The following is a 23,585-nucleotide window of genomic DNA, read 5'->3' as shown; positions in this document are numbered from 1 at the left end:
GCTCTCTCCGTGTGCAGAGAAAAAGTGACATTTTCTAATCCTCTCAGGCCTCCTGAGGATATTGACTCCTTTTCTCTGCCTGTCTAACGTGCCCCTTTCACTGGAGGAGAAGAGACAGAGCAACAGAAAGGAAGAAGAGAGGAGAGAGAGAAGGGAGGGATGTGTTTATAGATCTATTTCTGCTTGTAGGGTTGGTACCTCAACACTCAGTAGTGTTCGCTTATTTAGCTGGAGGGTCTTTCACACCACGGGCGAGGAAAAAGAGTCATCCATACAGTAGGTGTCAGATTGATTCCATTTAACTGTTTGCAACAGACTTTTTTTTACCAATTCTCCTTTTGTGTTTGTGTGTAACCTCAATTTTAACACCACAATTTATAGATATCGGTGGCAGGTAGCCTAGTGGTTGAGAGCGTTGGGCCTGTAACTGAAAGGTCGCTTGTTTCGAATCCCTGAACCAACCAGGTGAAAACATCTGTCGTTGTGCCCTTGAGCAAGGCACTTAACACTAATTGGTCTTGTAAGTCGCTCTGGATAAGAGCGTCTGCTAAATTACTAAAATGTAAAGGTCAACTGTAGATATCCCCCAGCAATTAAATTGTAATTAAATGCTGCAAAGAAGCAGCAAACTAAAAAATGACATTTTTAAGAGTGCAGCAAATTAAACAATAGCTGTATTGGAATATTGTTTTAATTGGAATTAATAGAGGACTTGATAAACACAGCTCTGTGTTTCTGGTGTCGTCCTTTGATTTCTGTGTTCTGTTTAAAATTGAAACAGGCAGCAACCTGAGAGAGGAAACACAGGAGCGAGTGAACGAGAGAGAAAAAGAGGGAGATCTACGGAGGAGAGGACCCACTGGGCAAAAACTGGTTGAATCAACGTAGTTTCCATATCATTTCAACCAAAAACATCTATGTGGTGATGTTGAATCCATGTGGAAAACTGATTGGATTTGCAAAAAGTCATGAACGTAAGGGCATTTTGTATTTTTTTCACCCAACTTTTTACCTAGATCCAATGAAATGGTACATTTTCACTTTAGTTGACAACTCAACCGAATCTAAATTAGAAGAAGATGTTGAACTGATGTCTGTGCCCTGTGGGGAGGAAGCAACCTACTGAGTGAATACCTTTTATCTTTTAATACCATCACCCTTTGTGTGTTTCAATTCTGACAACACTTGAAATTATTTGTTCTCTTGTGTGAGAGTTCTGGATGTGAAATTGCAGTAGAAGAAAAGTGGTTTTCAGCTTTGAGAATGAGACAGATATGAATATGGGAATGAATTCTAACCTATTAAGTTATTATTATTTGGGAAATGGAGCATGCTAATTAGTTGTGTGTAAATCTTACAGTGGGTTGAAGGTAACAGGTCTTAATAGTTTAGCTAAATTAATTTCTTCTGTCACCTTCAGCTTAAACTGCTCTAAATTAGGTTACTTTATTTAACAGTGATTGTCTTGTATCCTGAATGAGATACACATGCTGATACCTGATCAAGAGGCCCTCTTACAGCTGATCTCAATTCTAAATGCTATCAGTCCATGTTCTAAAAACACTATTACATTTGGTAACCCTTGAAGGCATACTTTATGGTTGTTTATTAAGGGTTTAAAGTAGCTTAGTTTATACAGTGTTAATAACTAATAGTTACACTATCACACTATATCTACCAATGAGTCATAACTGTTTACTATAAACTTTATATTAGGAAATAAGTATATCAAGTCTTTATTAACCATTTATACAATATATCTAAATGTAAAGTGTTGCCTTGAATTGTACTCTAAACCCTAGATTGTGGTGAATGTGACTGCGTTGGTTTCCCATGAGCCTATACCGTAGTCATGTGATCGGCCCGTCTGACTTAAGCGGCGGTGTGTTTTTCTCAGGAGTGACTCGCCACCCTTTAGTAACTATCGTTCCTGATGTTAAACCCATCAGAAGTCTCCCTGTGCCACGGGATCTCTCTATTAATCTCCCGTGTGTGTGTGTGTGTGTGTGTGTGTGTCAGGGGTGAGGGTAAGCCATGGGAAAAGGGAATACCTGAGTGGATTACTGTGATCCCAAGGACACTTTGGGTGGGGCATTCAAGTTCACATTTCTTTTTAATTGACTGACCTTTGGTGTTCTTTTCTCTTTAACTGGGCATTAGAACGACCCTCACAGCTCACTACGCTGGTTTACAAACACCAGAGCTATGTTCGGATACCCATACTAACATACTGTATACTACATACTTAAAGAGAATATACTGCATACTATATACTATTACTTCATTTTAATATACTGTAAATGAACGGTATCCTTCCAGTTGAGCGTACTAAAGCTTTGCCTGTCTACCGGAAGTTGAAGCTGTTGCTTTGCAACCCCTTGCTAGCTTGTTAGCATAACAAACTAGCTAGACATTTTACGACTTCGAGTGTGTTATTAAATTCAATCTGGAGTGCCAGAGTGCGCTCTGGGCATTCGTAAATTCAGAGCGTTGTCAGATTGTCTGTTCGGAGCGCACACTGCCAGGCAGTGTCACTGGACGCTCTGGCCGAGGAGTAGGGTTGATCCGAGCGTTCGGACCTCATAACGACAGTCAAGCACCCAAGCTAACTTGCGAGCTACTTCCAGATACAAATGAGAGAACACCTCACTCTGACCGTTTTACTTGCCCTAGCAGAGCTGGTTAGGCTGTTTTCATTTTATCCAGTGAGTTGGCGACTGTAACTGTACTGCTGGCAACAATTTTGCTGACACCGTCCATAGTCAACTGGTATTGAGTGTTCGTAAATTCATCAGTTATTCTGTGCTCTGGCACCCTCAGATGAGTGTGCTCTGAAATCGGAGTAGATAGCCACAGAGAATTTAAGAATGCACCTGAATGTCCATTGAGAACGCACAATGACTATACCACTTAGCTAAACTAAGAATGATAGGAATAATGAAGTCAATACTTATTTCCCTCATTAAAATGCAAATCATTTTATAACATTTTTGACATGCGTTTTTCTGGATTTTTTGTTGTTATTCTGTCTCTCACTGTTCAAATAAACCTACCATTAAAATTATAGACTGATCATTTCTTTGTCAGTGGGCAAACGTACAAAATCAGCAGGGGATCAAATACTTTTTTCCCTCACTGTAAGCTACAACTGGCTAGGCAGTTGGTAGCCTAAATCCTGCCTGATGTTACTGCTGTTCCTTAAACCAATGACATACGTTAGCCTACTGTAACCACACAGAGAGTGTGTGTGTGTGTGTTAAGATTGGGCGATTGTGTACAAGCCTACATCGCCCGATTGCGCCACATAGAAATCCTCGATAGTCGATCGCTATGGGGGTGGGGGGGTCTTTCTCATGGCTACCCATGTATTTCCATGGAAATAATGTTTATTTGGAAAGAAAAAAATATATATTTTTGAAAGCATTAATGATTTGCGTAAATGTAATATACTAACTATTACTCTTGTTAGAAATATGAAATGGTATTACATTTGGTGAAGAGCACATTATCACTTGTTTAGGACTCGAAACTCAAAGTTTAGGACTTGAGACTTGACTTGAGACTTGTCGGTCTTGACTTGAGAGTTGACTCAGACTTGCCTGTCTTGACTTGAGACTTGACTTGGGAATTGAGTGCTAAGACTTGAGACTTACTTGTGACTTATAAAACAATGACTTGGTCCCACCTCTGTTAGTAGCCAACTAACATTAGGTAGCCCGCTAACATACCGGTACATACTGCTGCAATGATATGCTATGCAGTTCGTAAGGATACTTTATCATTACTTTATTACATTGCTCAACATTTTCTTAACATTTGTCATAATTAGTTTGAAGCAATGAATTTGTATCTGCTCTCGTTGGACTTCGGCTGCATATTTTCCGAAATTTTCTTCAAATCTTAAAACGTTGTGAAGCCACGCCCATTTTCTGAAGAATTGCATTATGGGCCCTAAAAGCACAGAAATGGTGTCCACTGCTTGTATACTTTGTATTTTGGCGAATGTAGTACGACATCCCGGAACGTTTGGCATACTAACTATATCCATACTATGACCAATAAGCATACTATATACTCAATTTACGTCACAAATAGTACGGTTAGTATGAGTATTTGAACACAGCTCTGGACTATATGACACATAGATTAGTTTTTCTCTTCCAAATGGAATTGTATCAAGCTATTGAACAGAGCTTGCTGAGGATGAACTGGCTAAACAAAGCGTGCTTAGAGTGTGTGTTTGTGTGGATGTGTGTGTGCTACAACACCCCCAGTATTGCTGGTTTGGTTTTGATCTAGGGGGTCACTCTCGTTGGCCTTCTTGGTTTCATCTTACACGGGTAAATTATAATTAATCACTGAAATGACATCCTACACAGCACGGGCCTCTCTCTCTCTGTGTGTGTGTTTGAATGGACCAGGCCATGTTTGGGTCCCAGAGCCTGTATTGGGGTTAGATGACGTCAGTCCAACAGGGCTATTCTGTGTCTGTTTTGATTAGACTGAACAAAATCCGACTGTTTTTGTCTTTTCTTTATTTAAGAGAAGATAAATGGATGTGTGTGTGCGTGTGCGTTTGTGTGTGATGTGTATGCATGAGTTAGTGGAAACAGGTCTATTTCCGTGGTAGTGTATGCGTAAGAGTGGTTGTTGGGTGGTTGGCAGTAATAGGGAGGCCATTTTGAAGCTGATGTGATAAGCGGGTCTGTGGGAGGGATGGTACAGTAGTAGTACTGGTCTGTGGGAGGGATGGTAGAGTAGTAGTACTGGTCTGTGGGTGGGATGGTAGAGTAGTAGTACTGGTCTGTGGGAGGGGTGGTAGAGTAGTAGTACTGGTCTGTGGGAGGGATGGTAGAGTAGTAGTACTGGTCTGTGGGTGGGGTGGTAGAGTAGTAGTACTTGTCTGTGGGTGGGATGGTAGAGTAGTAGCACTGGTCTGTGGGTGGGGTGGTAGAGTAGTAGTACTGGTCTGTGGGAGGGATGGTAGAGTAGTAGTACTGGTCTGTGGGAGGGATGGTAGAGTAGTAGTACTGGTCTGTGGGTGGGGTGGTAGAGTAGTAGTACTGGTCTGTGGGTGGGGTGGTAGAGTAGTAGTACTGGTCTATGGGTGGGATGGTAGAGTAGTAGTACTGGTCTGTGGGTGGGGTGGTAGAGTAGTAGTACTGGTCTGTGGGTGGGATGGTAGAGTAGTAGTACTGGTCTGTGGGTGGGATGGTAGAGTCGTAGTACTGGTCTGTGGGAGGGGTGGTAGAGTAGTAGTACTGGTCTGTGGGAGGGGTGGTAGAGTAGTAGTACTGGTCTGTGGGAGGGGTGGTAGAGTAGTAGTACTGGTCTGTGGGTGGGATGGTAGAGTAGTAGTACTGGTCTGTGGGAGGGGTGGTAGAGTAGTAGTACTGGTCTGTGGGTGGGATGGTAGAGTAGTAGTACTGGTCTGTGGGTGGGGTGGTAGAGTAGTAGTACTGGTCTGTGGGAGGGATGGTAGAGTAGTAGTACTGGTCTGTGGGTGGGGTGGTAGAGTAGTAGTACTGGTCTGTGGGTGGGGTGGTAGAGTAGTAGTACTGGTCTGTGGGAGGGATGGTAGAGTAGTAGTACTGGTCTGTGGGAGGGATGGTAGAGTAGTAGTACTGGTCTATGGGTGGGATGGTAGAGTAGTAGTACTGGTCTGTGGGAGGGATGGTAGAGTAGTAGTACTGGTCTGTGGGTGGGATGGTAGAGTAGTAGTACTGGTCTGTGGGTGGGGTGGTAGAGTAGTAGTACTGGTCTGTGGGTGGGATGGTAGAGTAGTAGTACTGGTCTGTGGGAGGGATGGTAGAGTAGTAGTACTGGTCTGTGGGAGGGGTGGTAGAGTAGTAGTACTGGTCTGTGGGAGGGGTGGTAGAGTAGTAGTACTGGTCTGTGGGTGGGATGGTAGAGTAGTAGTACTGGTCTGTGGGTGGGATGGTAGAGTAGTAGTACTGGTCTGTGGGAGGGGTGGTAGAGTAGTAGTACTGGTCTGTGGGTGGGATGGTAGAGTAGTAGTACTGGTCTGTGGGAGGGATGGTAGAGTAGTAGTACTGGTCTGTGGGAGGGATGGTAGAGTAGTAGTACTGGTCTGTGGGAGGGATGGTAGAGTAGTAGTACTGGTCTGTGGGTGGGGTGGTAGAGTAGTAGTACTGGTCTGTGGGTGGGATGGTAGAGTAGTAGTACTGGTCTGTGGGAGGGATGGTAGAGTAGTAGTACTGGTCTGTGGGAGGGATGGTAGAGTAGTAGTACTGGTCTGTGGGAGGGATGGTAGAGTAGTAGTACTGGTCTGTGGGAGGGATGGTAGAGTAGTAGTACTGGTCTGTGGGAGGGATGGTAGAGTAGTAGTACTGGTCTGTGGGTGGGATGGTAGAGTAGTAGTACTGGTCTGTTAGTAGTGTGGTAGTACTGAACAAGTTGAAAAACTGAACAAGTTGAAAAACAGCATGGCGGTGTTGGTTAGTCTGTCTGTCTCTTCTGTGTCCTTGGTCCCGACACACTCCGCGGGGAAAGGAAACATAGAACGGTGGGTGGGTGAAGAGTGAGAGAGAGAGGGAGAGATAGAGAGGTAAAGAGAGGGGTAGACACAAAGGCCTCTGCCAACACTCACAGCTCCACCATATGTCCCACACCAAACCTTCCATAGGTCTGTCCATTGTCTTCATTGATCTCTCTCCCTCGTTTTCTTCCTTTCTTTCCCTCCTCCCTTCCCTCTCTTCTCCAGCCCTGTGCTGCTTCATATTTTCGCTGTGCTCCAGTTTTCCTAAGTTATTGCTGGAGCAGGGCTGTGGCGCCGTGTGTGTTAGTGAAAGGCGAGCTCGAGCAGGGCGATGGGGAGGAATGACTAGTGTGTGTGTTGTGTGAATGTGTTGTGTGTGTGTGTGTGTGTGTGTGTGGGTTAGCTCCAGGAGCACACAGCGTTAGAGTTTAAACAATCTCCTTTTGTGACCTGTTCCTTTATTTATTACTCTTCTGGCACCTGCCCTGTTTTTCAGACTGTGTGTGTGTGTGTGTGTGTGTGTGTATGTGTGTGTGTGTGTGTGTGGCCGTGTGTGTGGCCGTGTGTGTGACCGTGTGTGTCTATTTTTTCATCATTTTGGAAATGTAAACACAGCTAAAATGCATCCAGATGTTACCAGCTGCGTTCCGCCACCACAAATACTGGGCAGGGAGGTAGTCTGTGTGTGTGTGTCTCTGTGTGTATGTGTGCGCACGCGAGTGTGTATCTATCACTCCCAGTTCCGCGCAACCCACACACACACACACACACACACACACACACACACACACACACACACACACACACACACACACACACACAGTCAAAATGATTGTGTGATTTCAAGGATTGTCTAGTCTCTTTTGTATGAGTATGTGTGTCTGTGTGTGTGCGTAGTCAGATAAATCTATTGGGAATACTGTGTGTGTGCGTACTCAGATTAATCTATTGGGAATACTGTGTGTGTGCGTAGTCAGATAAATCTATTGGGAATACTGTGTGTGTGCGTAGTCAGATAAATCTATTGGGAATACTGTGTGTGTGCGTACTCAGATTAATCTATTGGGAATGCTGTGTGTGTGCGTACTCAGATTAATCTATTGGGAATGCTGTGTGTGTGCGTAGTCAGATAAATCTATAGGGAATGCTTTGTGTGTGCGTACTCAGATTAATCTATTGGGAATGCTGTGTGTGTGCGTACTCAGATAAATCTATTGGGAATGCTGTGTGTGTGCGTACTCAGATTAATCTATTGGGAATGCTGTGTGTGTGCGTACTCAGATTAATCTATTGGGAATGCTGTGTGTGCGCGTACTCAGATTAATCTATTGGGAATGCTGTGTGTGCACGTACTCAGATGAATCTATTGGGAATGCTGTGTGTGCGCGTACTCAGATGAATCTATTGGGAATGCTGTGTGTGCACGTACTCAGATGAATCTATTGGGAATGCTGTGTGTGCACACATCTGTGCCAACCTGCTGAATGGGTGTATCATGTATTTTTAAAGTAGCTTTGGGCTAGGATCTAGAAAAGCCCTATATTAAAAGTGCTGCTACAGGCGAAAGATGCAAAACCAGTTAAGAGAGTGACAGTGCCTCCATAAAACCCATTGACCCTGCAGACCCCCCATTACAGTAGAGAGATGGACCCTTTACACACCCACACACACTCACACACACACACACACCTGCCATGGTGGTGGGCTGTGGGTTTTGGGGTGGGGGGTGGGAAAGTGTTAATTGGTTGACACAGGAGAGGAGTGCAGTGGTAAAATCACCAACACTCTCAGCAACCCTGAGAGGCCCTGACACACACACACACACACACACACACACACACACACACACACACACACACACACACACCTATGTAAAACACTAGCCACCACTAGCACCGCTAACTGCCATTTTAATTTGGCATAATTACTATGGAGAGATTGGGTTCAGCCACACAGTATTGTATCAACCACAGGGTATTCACTGGCACATGGTTCTAATTGCAAGGCAAACAGTGTTAATGTTTATTTGCTAAATGCACATTAAGTGTCCACACAGTCACACACATATGTACACACACACACACTGACCTGCGTGTTTGACAAAGAGAGGGGTTCCACCAATTAGCAGAGCTCTAGTGTTTATAATGTGATGAGCTGGTATTATTACTCTCTCTCACTCTGCAACAGGTGAACACATTTAAATATCAGATGGAAATTCAGTCGCTTTAGAAGAGTTTCACTGTGTCTGTGTGTGTCTGTGTGTGTGTGTGTGTGTGTGTGTGTGTGTGTATGTGTGTGTGTGTGTGTATGTGTGTGTGTGTGTGTGTGTGTGTGTGTGTGTGTGTGTGTGTGTGTGTGTGTGTGTGTGTGTGTGTGTGTGTGTGTGTGTTCGCTGTCCTTTGGGAGTAATTAGGAAGTGAAGGTGGGGGTTTCTCAGTCTGCTCTCTCTCATTAGTGTGAATATGGAGAGTAGCAGAAAAGTCTCTGTGCTACATCACTTCACAGTATTTAGAAACATACATGGATAACTAGCACACATGCATTAGTGCCTCGCTGGAGTGCTTTAGAGCCCTGCACACTGAGACAACTGTCATAGTCACTTTATGAATGTGAATTCACATCTGTGGTGACTATGACTATTAGACTAGCTTTATGTATCTTTATGTGTGTGTTCCTCTAAAGCACACCAAAACCGTGTCTGTTCTGCTCATATAGAGCTGCCATGTCCTGGCTGCTTGTTTGGGTTGGTCCTTCCAAACATACTCTTACTGTAGGCTTTCTCTCTGATCCCTACTGGGGTCTACCCTTTAGCCTGCTACATTTTATTCCTGGACCTAGGGCTAATTTAGCACTGAGCTACACTGGAGGTCCTCCTCTCCTCTCCTCTCGGTATGCCTCTTGGACGATTTGCCAGATGCAACCTATCACAGAACCCCACAGTAACCAACATACAACCCCAACACAACTCTCCACCCAGCTATAATACATAAACGCTACTGCATGTCTTCAAAGGCTTCTAGAAGGGCACGTCATCTCAGTTTGATAGTCAGGCTGTCATGATGCAACAAGTCTACCTTTTGTTCTGTAGGCTAACACGCATGGGCAAGAAATAAGAGAAGGGGATAGCCTGCATCTTTACGACATACACTCAACTTAGAGAAAGGAGAAGAAAGAAAAAGGAATGCAAGAGAGAGAGAGAGAGAGAGAGAGAGAGAGAGAGAGAGAGAGAAACATACATAGGTGGTTAGGACAAAAGCGGTATTTTATCATATGAAATGACTTTAGAGTTGAAAGCTTTAAAAGTCCCTCTGAGAGCCAGATCATAAAGCCTGGAGACAGGCCTAGCCTAGCAGCCCGTCCCAGAGCCAGACAGGCCTGGCAGGCGAGCCCAGAGCACAGCGCTTCCAGGAAAAGAAGATGTAAAATTCTATTTGCTGTGAAAAAGGTAAACAATCAGAAATGACAAATATGCAGGTTTTTTCCATCAGTCTTTATGTCATGCTGTTTTTTCACTGTTATTAAAGAAGACAGATGATGGGAAGAGCAGAATTAGAAGTCAGAGGTTTGTTGTGAGAGATACCAGACACGTTTATAGAGAGAGATTACCCCCTCTCTACCCCTCTCTCCCCCTCCTCCCTCTTCCACCCACTCAGTATCACACAGGCTTGAAACGATCAAGCTGTGCGTTTCACCCACATGCATGCACGTGCACTTTCACATGCACAAAATACATGCCCTCCTACGTCCAACAATAAGAAATCACAGTTTTTAATTGAAAAATCAGAGGTCAATATAACCCCTGGATGGAGGGATGGAGAGAGAGAGAGAGAGAGACAGAGGGGTGTAAACCTCAGGGGCCTGTTTGGTCAGTAGCGCCTCAGAGGCCACAGCAGACTCCTCCATTAGCTGAACGATCTGAGCCCAGGGAGGTGTGCGCTTAGCAGCAGTTTGTCCAAATTGCTCATAACATTGATCTGCCATGTTAGTTTCTTATGTGTGTGTCAGTTAATGCTCTGTATTTAGCATTTTATTGATATAGCATGGTGAGGTGGTGCTTTGGTTTAGAGTCACATGAATGTGATGTGAGGCTATGCTAGGCAAGCTCCAAGCAGCTTATCTCCAGTGTCTTTACATAGAGATGTTATTACTGCAGTTTGTGTCACTGTCAGATCTGACATCATGAACTGCTAATCTCCACTAACAGATGTAATGCTGTTTGGAATTATTTTTGTGTGTGTGAATGTGTGTGTGAATGTGTGTGTGTGTGTGAATGTGTGTGTGTGTGTGAATGTGTGTGTGCGCACAGTTGTGTGGGTGTCAAGGCATCTTTCACACCGTCACGAATTATGTCTTAATAATATAATCCTCTTTTCATTTTATTTCCTCCTGGTGTGGTTGAGATGAACAGATCTGCAGTGACTCCTGGTGTGTTTGAGATGAACAGATCTGCAGTGACTCCTGGTGTGGTTGAGATGAACATATATGCAGTGACTCCTGGTGTGGTTGAGATGAACAGATATGCAGTGACTCCTGGTGTGGTTGAGATGAACAGATCTGCAGTGACTCCTGGTGTGGTTGAGATGAACAGATCTGCAGTGACTCCTGGTGTGGTTGAGATGAACAGATCTGCAGTGACTCCTGGTGTGGTTGAGATGAACAGATCTGCAGTGACTCCTGGTGTGGTTGAGATGAACAGATCTGCAGTGACTCCTGGTGTGGTTGAGATGAACAGATCTGCAGTGACTCCTGGTGTGGTTGAGATGAACAGATCTGCAGTGACTCCTGGTGTGGTTGAGATGAACAGATCTGCAGTGACTCCTGGTGTGGTTGAGATGAACAGATCTGCAGTGACTCCTGGTGTGGTTGAGATGAACAGATCTGCAGTGACTCCTGGTGTGGTTGAGATGAACAGATCTGCAGTGACTCCTGGTGTGGTTGAGATGAACAGATCTGCAGTGACTCCTGGTGTGGTTGAGATGAACAGATCTGCAGTGACTCCTTGTGTGGTTGAGATGAACAGATCTGCAGTGCAGTGACTCCTGGGGTGTTGAGATGAACAGATATGCAGTGACTCCTGGTGTGGTTGAGATGAACAGATCTGCAGTGACTCCTGGTGTGGTTGAGATGAACAGATCTGCAGTGACTCCTGGTGTGGTTGAGATGAACAGATATGCAGTGACTCCTGGTGTGGTTGAGATGAACAGATCTGCAGTGACTCCTGGTGTGGTTGAGATGAACAGATCTGCAGTGACTCCTGGTGTGGTTGAGATGAACAGATCTGCAGTGACTCCTGGTGTGGTTGAGATGAACAGATCTGCAGTGACTCCTGGTGTGGTTGAGATGAACAGATCTGCAGTGACTCCTGGTGTGGTTGAGATGAACAGATCTGCAGTGACTCCTGGTGTGGTTGAGATGAACAGATCTGCAGTGACTCCTGGGGTGGTTGAGATGAACAGATATGCAGTGACTCCTGGTGTGGTTGAGATGAACAGATATGCAGTGACTCCTGGTGTGGTTGAGATGAACAGATCTGCAGTGACTCCTGGTGTGGTTGAGATGAACAGATATGCAGTGACTCCTGGTGTGGTTGAGATGAACAGATCTGCAGTGACTCCTGGTGTGGTTGAGATGAACAGATCTGCAGTGACTCCTGGTGTGGTTGAGATGAACAGATCTGCAGTGACTCCTGGTGTGGTTGAGATGAACAGATCTGCAGTGACTCCTGGTGTGGTTGAGATGAACAGATCTGCAGTGACTCCTGGTGTGGTTGAGATGAACAGATCTGCAGTGACTCCTGGTGTGGTTGAGATGAACAGATATGCAGTGACTTACTGTGAAAAAAGATTAAGGAAAAAAACAAACACGTTTCCCAGGCCCCAATTAGCCCACTTTTACTGCCCCTAGTTACTCACTCTCTCCTCTCCTCTCCTCTCCCCTCCTCCCCCCTCTCGCTCTCTCCATCTCTCTCTCTCTTCTGATGTCTGCTAACTGAAATGCTCCTCATTACTGAGAGTGCTTAGACACCACAGACAAAAGAGGAGCAGGGGGACAGAGTGACAGAGGGAGAGGGAAAAATTGAGGGAGAAGGAGAGGGGGAGGGAGGGAGGGAAGGAGGGAGGGAGAGACCAGTTAATGCTATAAAAGTCCAATCTTCCTCCTCTTGAATCATTGTTCTCTCTGTTCCCTCTGTTTATCTGTCCTATAGGCAGAAGACCTATGAAAGAGAGAACCATGCCTGAGTGTGTTTCTACTATTGTTTAGCGAATAGCCATTTATCTCACACGTGTGTGTGTGCGTGTGTGTGTGTGTGTTTTTACTTTGTGCTGCGGTTGTTTGTGTGTGTGACTCTGTGTGTGTGTGTGTTTAGTTGTGGTTGTTATAATTGTCTGTGAAGCAAAGTGTTCCTCCATACAGTATGTGAGTGAAGCAGTGGTTCAGGAGCCTTCTAGTCTTAATGAGGTCAGCATCCACTCCCATATTCCCAGCTGGCTGCCGTGTTTACACATGTAGCACTAACCACAAACAACTAGCATGCATCATGTTGTCTTTTCTCTTCTCTTTGTTTTGCCTAGTCTGTCCCCCCCCCCCCCCCCCCCCCCCCCCCGCCACATTCTCCCAACTCTTCCCACTTTGTATGTGGGCCAAGACTAACTTAGACTAACAGGTGGGGGACATCTTGATGGTGTGTGCTGTCTGGTCGCTCCGATATACGCCTGACTCCACACACACACAGTAATGAGTCAGTGTGGCTGGAGAGCAGATTCTCTAATAGGAGAAGAATGTGGAGGGCTGCGTGTCTGTGGCTCGTTTTCCACTGCAGCCAGGCACACATTCACACTGTTTCCTGCCCTGGGGTCTTCCTTTGTCTTTCCCTCCTCTCTCTATCCTAATAGACACTGGTATAAAGGGATCCATACTCTTATACTCTCTCTTTCTTTCTGTCTTCATCTTTCTTTTCTCGTTTTTTCCCTTTCTCTCTCTTTCCCTTTTTCCTTTTCTCATTTTCTTCTCCTCTTTCCTCTACTGTTTCTCCTTCTCTTCTTCATGTCTCATGCAGTCATCATCCTCAGGGCCAGTGCCTGGGTTAAGTCTCGGGTTAGTCAGGTCTAGTGTTGCTCTGTAATGGGCTTTCAATTAGTAATGTGGTTGTCCACTAAAGCAGGACACCAGGTCCACACACATCCAGTACTGTGTGAGTCAGACAGTCAGACATAGTTAGCCAGGGTTATTACTGAGGAAATGGAGGTGGTTAAGGAGAAGTGTCTCTCTCTAGCTGGTACAGAGGGAAACACACACACACACACACACACACAGAGCACAGTTTAAACCAAGCCTCGGCCCGACTCCCAGTTAATGGAACTCTTAACTAGGCGAGGAGCAACTTTAAACAAATCAAGACAGAACTTTAAAAATCACATTGAAATACTTTAACCTTGAAATCTCCTCTTGCCAACGCACCAGGCGCTTTTTTCATCTGTTAAATGTTTGAGTGTTTGATAGTTTGAGGTCTATAGCAGAACCCGCGCGGGAATTAATGTCATTCATATGCCCCGCGGAAATTACTTTTGAAATGCATATAATCTAAAACATGTAAATGAGGCTGGCTTTATGCTCCCTGTTTAATATGAATGATCATTTTGTGAATACCTATTATTACTGCGTACATTTCTCCAATTATATTGTTCTTTTTTGTCACTTTTGCATACGGACAGGCGCGTGCACATACACACGCACGTGTGCACACACAACACGCTGACACACACAACACGCTCACACACACAACACGCTCACACACACACGCTCACACAACACGCTCACACACACAACACGCTCACACACAACACGCTCACACACACACACAACACGCTCACACACAACACGCTCACACACATGGTTTGCGGTGGTATATCTTTTTGATGTGGATATTTTAATGAGGAGTAATAAGGATGGAAATGACATAGTCCACACCTCTTCCTCTCTCCCATGGCGTTATGGTAAATGATTGGGGTGAAGAGGATGGGTGTGGGTTCTGAAATGAATTAAACCAACGTTTCACAGCGTGGCCGCAATTTCATCCTCCAAAAAATACTTTTTTCTTAATTACAAGTGAAAATCACAAGACATGCAATACAAGTTGTTCTTGGTGAATTTTGAATTAGCAAAGTGAAATATTAATGTGTTTTAAAAGTGAACAGTGATGTTTAGTTTGTCTTTCTCTCCTTCATCCCTTGCTTCTTCTTACATTCATTTCCCTCAGCAGGGAAATGAATGTCCTTTCTCAATTGAATTGAAGGCATCCCTTTTTCAAATGAATTACTCTATTCATTTATTTATATTGCACCATCAATTATTCTATTAATATTAGTAGGTTTCAAATTAGTAGTACTTCTCTCCGTATTTTCTCTACTCCTATTAATTAGCATGTGTATCACTTTAACAAAGATTTTTCTTTCTCTTCTAAATGATAAAAGATACTTTTTTTTATTCATTGAGAACCGCCTTAGAAAGTATTAATATTTTAGTTTTGCCCCAAAAGACAAAAACTTGTAGAAAAGCGAAAAGGAATCGCAGAAAACTAACAATTACCAGAATAACAATATAGACTGTCACTACTGAGTATGTCTGCTTGTGGTGCTTTTTCCCTTTTGAGGTGTAAAAAACAGAGGAAAGTACTGTGTGTGTAGGGGTGGGTGGAGATATCATCTTGTTCTGACACTTTTTGGATATGGTGTGAATTAATTAGTGCAGTGATGCCTTGGACCAAGTTCAAAAGTACTAAAATTCAATTAATTTGAAAAGTGGACATGCTATCATTTTCCCCGCATGTCTCCTTTAAAGTCTGCCCTGTTTTTATTACGGACTTATTCAATTATATTTGATTAAACCCTCTCTGATCCAATCTATTAATTAACTGGGAAATGCAAAGTGACCGACTTGAAAGCAGATGAATAAAATTATATCATGTCCTTTTATTAAAACATTTTACGTCCTCGTTTTTTAAATCCCACTTCAGCACTTTATAAAGTCAGTTTTCCGCCCGTTTCCAGGTGAAATAAAATCTGTGTATTTGTTTTAACTACCTCGTAACCATTTTGATTTGGTAAATAAAAATCCGTTTTTGCCTCAGGCATTTGACAAGCACAATTACATTAATGAATATAGCTGAGTACAGCCTCGTTTCCACAATGGGGGAAAAAAAGCAAAATGTCCAGAATTGTACATAGTATTCCTACACAAATAATGAAAGGTTGATTCATCTGCGTAATTAAGTTTATGGAGTTGCCACAGTGGAATGTGTAGGATATCCAGGTCAATATTTGCAGAGGGATGTAGTACTTTCAGGAGCAAGGATCTGATGACTCCACAAGGCAAAGAAGGCTAACTCAGTGTTTCACACAAGTGATCCATTCATACAGCAAGCCTTGTATTGGACTGGAGGAAAGATCATATCACACTGCTTGTTCCACATGGAGATATATGTTGAATATATGAAAGGCTGTGACAACATTTATAAAAAGCACATTTATTCCTGACAGGCTAATGTGACAGTTACTTAGACAACAAGCAGGCAGACGTTTAACCCTGAAACAAAGGGGGATTCAGTTTGGTTTAGAAGCCTTCTATTTTATAACTTAAAGTGGAGAGAGCTTTCTTCAGAGATAAAGAAAACCAAACACACTTTGACAGGCGTGACACATACAAACACACACACACACACAGGCGATGGGAGCGAGCCGCTCTCTAATGCAGGATGCTTTAGTACCACCCATCTTCTGTCAGTCTTTTGATTCATGTGACACCTGTCACTCTCCAACGCTGTAATATGCACACACACACACACACCCACACAAACCACACACACACACACACACAAACCACACGCACACAAACACATCAGGATCTGTCTCTTTCTTTCTGACTTTTTCTTCCTTCATTGCTTTCTTGCTTCCCTGATTTTTATCACTCTTCATTTTCACAGTGTACTAGCTATCATTTTGTTTTGTATCACAGAGATCTGGATAACAGTTTTGATTGAGTCCCACGTGGCCCTCCGTTTAACCTCTCCTCTTTTTCACAATCACACCATCCTCTGTCTCAGCCATCATCCCTCTCTTCTTCCCCCCTCCCTGCCCACCCTCATAGTAATCCACCTAACTCACCCACCTCTCCAACATCCCCCTCTCTCTCTCTCTCTCTCTCTCTCTCTCTCTCTCTCTCTCTCTCTCTCTCTCTCCATCTGAAGGTCATTCTAATAAAGGCGTCTCGAAGGACCTAGCTGCTAATTGCCCCCCCTCCCTAACCTCTGTTCTCTCTCTCTCCCCCTCTCTCCCCCTCCCTAACCTCTGTTCTCTCTCTCTCCTCCTCTCTACCCCCTCCCTAACCTCTGTTCTCTCTCTCTCCCCCTCTCTCCCCCCCTCCCTAACCTCTGTTCTGCCATGTTAAATACAATCTGGGTATTAACACTGTGGACTGTCATAGCCTGCCCTTACCCTGCTATTACCCCCTAATACTGGAAAAGGAGGGAGGGAGAGAGGGGGGGGCAGAGGGTGAGAGAGGGGGGACAGAGGGGATTATTCATTCTCATGATCACAAGAGGATGTTCAACCGGCCGATGTCTTGACCCTTATTCCTCACACACACACACACACACACACACACACACACACACACACACACACACACACACACACACACACACACACACATTGCACACATTCACATTCCACACACACAACACACTCATGCACGCTCACACTAATAACCCTCAATTCTTCAGAGTGTAGGACTCGTGATTTTACCTAAGATAAATGAGGTGTGTGAGAGGCCTGCTCCTTCTCCAAATATTTGTCTGTGTGTAGCTGTGTGTGTGCATTCATGTATGTGTGTGTGTGTGTGTGTGTGTGTGTGTGTGTGTGTGTGTGTGTGTGTGTGTGTGTGTGTGTGTGTGTGTGTGTGTGTGTGTGTGTGTGTGTGTGTGTGGGGCGAGCTCCACTCCCAGCTAGCACAAAATGTTCTGAGAACCATATGTTTCTTAAGTGGGAATTTCAGTGCTTCAGCATAACGTTTCCTCCAGGTTTCCTCATGGTTCAATTTAAAGTCATGTTCTCAGAACATTAAGAAACTTTACAAAAAAACACAAGAATACATTAGTAACGTTCAAAGAATATTCTAAGAATATTATTTAAGAACATATACGTTCAATTCTCAGCATTAACAAACATTTCTCTATCCTCTATCTTGGTAAGTGTGTTCAGGTGTGTTGGCCCACTAATTGGCCACACCTGATCTTAATGAGTGCTTGTTTCCTTTGAAATGGGGTCTATTTGGATAGACTGAAATGAACAGCTTTGTATGTTTAAAGAAATACAGTATGCTAGCTCCATTCTGGTGGTGCAGGAGACTAATTCCATGGATAGAGAACGACTAATTCCATGGATAGAGAACGACTAATTCCATGGATAGAGAACGACTAATTCCATGGATAGAGAACGACTAATTCCATGGATAGAGAACGACTAATTCCATGGATAGAGAACGACTAATTCTATGGATAGAGAACGACTAATTCTATGGATAGAGAACGACTAATTCCATGGATAGAGAACGACTAATCCCATGGATAGAGAATGACTAATTCCATGGATAGAGAACGACTAATTCCATGGATAGAGAACGACTAATTCCATGGATAGAGGATGACTAATTCCATGGATAGAGAACGACTAATCCCATGGATAGAGAACGACTAATTCTATGGATAGAAAACAACTAATTCCATGGATAGAGAACGACTAATTCCATGGATAGAGAACGACTAATTCCATGGATAGAGAACGACTAATTCCATGGATAGAGAACGACTAATTCCATGGATAGAGAACGACTAATTCCATGGATAGAGAATAAAAGATCATAGGTTTGACACTGTGCTACAAAAAAAGAAATGTGTTTGCACGATTAATTTCCATGTGTCCTATCTGTGCTTGGAGTTCAAAACGGTTAACCTAAGCTAGCAGTGTTATTAAAAGTCTCATTGAAACATGTTCTCAGAACATTAATTAATTATCTTTAAATAACCTATAATTTACGTTCTCTTTAATAAAACCTTCCAGGAAAACTTCCAGGGTTCCCACAACTTCCATGGAACCAAATATGCTAGCTGGGCTTTTAGCAGTCTACGGGGCAGACTGGTAAATCACTTACTGCACTCTAAAAAGAGGGGTCGGGGTTGAGGAAGGAGTGAATGTTTGCCTGGGTCACTCACACACACACACGGAGTGATCTCATCTGTGTGGAATGTGGTGTGTGTTTACCTATGGCTCCTAAGCCCACCTGACTGAGAGCTCTAATCTTTATGGCCTCGGCAAACAGGGACTTTGTCTTCAAAGAACCACAATCTCACACACACTCACATGCGGACACACACCCCCACACACATGCTCAGAAAGCCCAAGCACCATATGGCCAGTCCAGACTGTAGGTTGTGGGTCGGTGCGTGTTCTTTTTTAATGTCAACTTTTTATTATTGTCTCCTTCAGTTCAAGGCACACTCCACTTCTAGCTGGCTCCCTTTCCCTGTCCCTCCTCCTCTACTTCTCTCTATCTCTATCCCTACTCTCCTCTTCCCTCTGTCTCTCTCCTCTCCCTTCTCTGTCAGGTCGGTCCCTGGCCTTGATCATTGAATTGTCCTTTAACTATAGTAGATTATTATTGTGACGGTTCGCAATGAAACGTGTTTCCTCACAAGTCTCCTCTCCTATAGGAGAGACGGGGAGGGGAGACAAGGGGAGGGGAGACGAGGGGAGGGGGAGACGGGAGGGGAGGGGGAGACACAGGGGAGAGGAGACGAGGGAGGGGGAGACGGGGGGGAGGGGAGGGGAGGGGAGGGGGAGAGACGGGGGGAGACAAGGGGAGGGGGAGACACAGGGGGGAGGAGACGAGGGGAGGGGGAGACAGGGGAGGGGAGGGGAGAGACGGGGAGGGGGAGACACAGGGGAGAGGAGACCTATTTCAGTACTTGAATTTCTGAGTTCCCAATTCAAGTTAAAGTAGGCTACTTCAAGCCCCTTGTATTGTTTAAAATTGCAGGTGAAACATGGAAACAACATGTATTTGTCATGTTATTTCATTAGCAGATCATATTGTTGTCATTATCTCCAGAATAATTCACATGAATAACGTTGGGTGTTGCGCAATAGTCTATCCTACACTGTTACTCACAGTATACTTGGTGTCCAATCCGAGCCACAAAACATATGAAAACATAAATGGGACCTTAATGCTTTCTCCGTTAAATCCAAAGAGGACCTGCTGTAAATCAAGCAGACAACAACAGATGATCAATATCAATTAGCTAGGGATATTAGATCTAACGTGGATCCAGGTACAGCTGTCTTCACCCGCGTAATGAATGAGGGACATTCCTAGCAAACTATTTTTGTCCCTTTTTGGGGGGGGGGGGGGATAGATCAGCTTTTATATATATATATATATATATATATATATATATATATATATATATATATATATATATATATATATATATATATATACAGAACCAGTCAAAAGTTTGGACACACCTACTTATTCAAGGGTTTTTCTTTATTTTGACTATTTTCTACATTGTAGAATAATAGTGAAGACATCAAAACTATGAAATAACACATATGGAACCATGTGGTAATCAAAAACGTGTTCAACAAATCAAAATATACTTTATATTTTAGATTCTTCAAAGTAGCCACCCTTTGCCTTGATGACAGCTTTGCACACTCTTGGCATTCTCTCAACCAGCTTCATGAGGTAGTCACCTGGAATGCATTTCAATTAACAGGTGTGCCTTGTTGAAAGTTAATTTGTGGAATTTCTTTCCTTCTTAATGCGTTTGAACCAATCAGTTGTGTTGTGACAAGGTAGGGGTGGTATACAGAAGAGAGCCCTATTTGGTAAAAGACCAAGTCCTTATTATGGCAAGAACCCCTCAAATAAGCAAAGAGAAACAACAGTCCATCGTTACTTTAAGATATGAAGGTCAGTCAATGTGGAATATTTCAAGAACTTTTAACGTTTCTTCAAGTGCAGTCACAATAACCATCAAGCGCTATGATGAAACTCCCATCTATCTATGAAGACCATCCAGTTTTGATTAATATTTTCCATATATTTTTCAACTGTGCTGTTTCACAAAAGTTCTGAACCTACATTTTACGGACACAGTACATTTTTACATGAGTTATCTTTTTATTTTAAAGTCCCAACCTTCAGCTCCATACAACCCCTCCCATCTATCTCTTAACACTATCCATATTGGATTTCTATTTGCCATATATTTTTCAACTGTGCTGTGATGTTTCACAAAAGCTATCAACATTTCTATTCTCGTAGTTTCTACAGATTGTAAATTAAATAAAAAAATGTTGCTAAGAGTTTTATTATATTATTGATTAATTGACTATGACTTTTCAAACATCGATTGACTGTGACTGATCAACATCCACTAGCTAGGGATGTTAGATGTTAGAGTCAATAACTGTCTTCACCGGCATAACGAATGAGACACCAAGATATTCTTGACATTCCTCGTGAAACCTTTTTTTCCAGTACTGGAGAGGCTGTTGCATCACATGCGCTATCACAACAGCTGTTCGTTACTTGACTGTCATTCAGAAAATAACTTCCTGGATCAGATGATGATGTGTGAAACACGTAACTAATCAGCTGGACACCAAATGCACATCCAATATTATGCATAATTACTGAAGAACCATGTAAATGACAGTTAGGATTTAGGTTTTAAGTATTAAGGTAAGGTGCCTCTTTTGGTTAGAAGCATTCGATTTTGCAATCGCGTACATCATTTTGGATTTGTGTGTCCATGAAACTGTTTTCAGCATAAGGAGACATAGTTACACTACATTTCTGAGATCTCTATACAAAAAGCTGTCCAACAGCTAGATCCAGGATTCTTACAGGGTTCAAGTTCAATGTCTAATTTAACTGATTAATACTTAATATATGCTATAACGACAACTTATACTGCCATAAATGCAAGGACAGAAAAGTAATGTTTTATGTCACACGATTTTGGTCAAATCTGTCAAGACACCAACCATGATAAAGGGTTAAACATAGGTTTAAATCAACTTTAATTTTATTGAATATAGCTATGATCCCCCTTATATCTTCATGTAATGACATGAAAAACATTGGCAGATTATCACATTGACACATCAACTGCTGAAACAAGTTGTCTAGTGTAGGAAATCCTGACTGGTACACTAGTTTATAGAAAGACCTTTATATGTTAGACTAAATTAGCTGGGTAAGGCTGGGAAGAGGCCAGGACAGTCTGTCTCTCTCTAGGCCTGAGGCCCTTTGAAGCCATCCAGCCAGCCTGAAAACCCTTGACCCGTAGCTCTCTGCTAACTCCTGTCTGTCTGGCAGCTAATTCAGCTCACATGCTAGCACTGGTTATAAGCCAACAGAGCCTGCGATAGCTAGCATTAGCTTAGCCATGTGCTAAAGGCTAACTTGCTAGTGTTGGAGAGGGGCCAGTGCAGCCTGAGACAGCTAGCGTTAGCCATATAGCCGCAAGCTAAAGGCCACTAGCAACCAATAAACTCGCTAAAGAGACAGCTGGGCTGAATGAAGGGATATCCACTCTGTAGCAGATGAGGAAAGAAGAGAGGGGGAGAGAGAGCGATGTCTGAATAATGAGAGAGGGAGTGAGTGGATGAGTACCTGGCCAAGTGTGTGTTTGGGGATTTCTGCTTTCCTCTGACCTCATCCTCTTTTATTGAAGCTAATCTTCAGCAGCTCAAAAATGCCACGCAGATATTCTCTTTTTCCTCTTCCTTTCTTTATTCCCATTGACAGAGGAGAGGAGAACGGGAGCAGAGAGGAGAGGTAGTCGACTGTGCTGCAGTGTTGGTCTTTTGGGTGGTTGAGCACACACACAGAAAAATAATGCCAAGTGTAGCAGTGTGCCATGGCTAGAGAGAGCCCGTGTGTGTGTCCGTGCGTGCATCTCTGTGTATCCCCAGAGCGCCCCCCCCCCATATAAAAGAGGAATGGTTGAGTGCCCAGTTAAGCAGTCTTCAAGCGAGGATCTCTCCTTTACTGTCAGAACATTCCAGCCCGTCCTAATGGGGAGTAGGGGGAGGAGAGGTTAGGGAGGATCAGCAGGCTGAGTGGACGCGAGAGGGAAGCCTGAGGCCTTTGATGGTGATGGGACAGGCAGGGTACAGGGGAAGTGCAGGGCAGAGAGGGAAATACAGGTTTACTGGCCAGAGACAGCCCATATGGACACACTATTCTCTCTCTCTCTCACATATACACATGCACACGTACTGTACACAAACACACATACAGACACCTGCCCTCTGGCCTGCGGTCTAGCTCACATAAACACACCCTGTCCTTCCCCTGGTGACTCAAACAAACAAAGAACCGGCGTTCATTTATCTACACACCCGCATGTACGCACATACACGTACAGGTCTCAGAGTAGAGAAAACTGCATTCAAACACAAAGCTGTTTGTTTATTTTAGATACACATTTCTGGAATGCACACTCTGTTTCAAGAAAATATAGAAGAAGCCTGACAACACAGCAGAATGCTGGAGAGCAGAGCAGCCTTCATGCTGGTGGTAGGTTCTCAATATGTGGCTTTTTCTAGCTGCCCTTAGGGACTAGTGTTTGGGTGAGAGTGTGTTTATGGTATTATCTGCATGAGTTGGGTGACTGGGTTATCTAAATGCTGTGGTGTTTATATTTACCAGGGTTAGAGATGCTCTAGTGAACCTCAGACTTGAGATCCAGTACGCGTGCTCACACACACACACACACACACACACACACACACACACACACACACACACACACACACACGCCTGTGACTGAGTTTCAGTTTGTATGTTTGTAGTAGAGCAGAACTGTAATCTGCACACTCCACTGAGGGGCTCTGTTTCAGTGGCCTGAAGGAGAGAGAGCAGGAGACAGAAAGAGAAGGGGGGCACAGACTGAAAATGGTAGAGCCGGTGTGGTGATAGACAACGAGAGAGACAGACAGACAGAGAGAGATGT

General features: G+C 43.7%; 1 protein-coding gene across 1 annotated transcript; it reads right to left on the bottom strand.

Moving 5' to 3' along the window:
- Positions 1 to 83: 83 nt before the first annotated feature.
- Positions 84 to 6,621, bottom strand: LOC115149812 (extensin-3-like). The gene is made up of 3 exons (XM_029692637.1): positions 6,611 to 6,621; positions 4,724 to 6,408; positions 84 to 100 (listed from the first exon to the last, which is right to left on the bottom strand). Exons 1-3 carry the CDS (start codon positions 6,619 to 6,621, stop codon positions 84 to 86), a joined length of 1,713 nt encoding a protein of 570 aa, XP_029548497.1.
- Positions 6,622 to 23,585: the final 16,964 nt, after the last annotated feature.

The sequence above is a fragment of the Salmo trutta genome, chromosome 16, assembly GCF_901001165.1.
Source record: "Salmo trutta chromosome 16, fSalTru1.1, whole genome shotgun sequence".
NCBI classification, from domain to species: domain Eukaryota; kingdom Metazoa; phylum Chordata; class Actinopteri; order Salmoniformes; family Salmonidae; genus Salmo; species Salmo trutta.
This window is presented reverse-complemented; position numbering and strand designations above follow the sequence as displayed.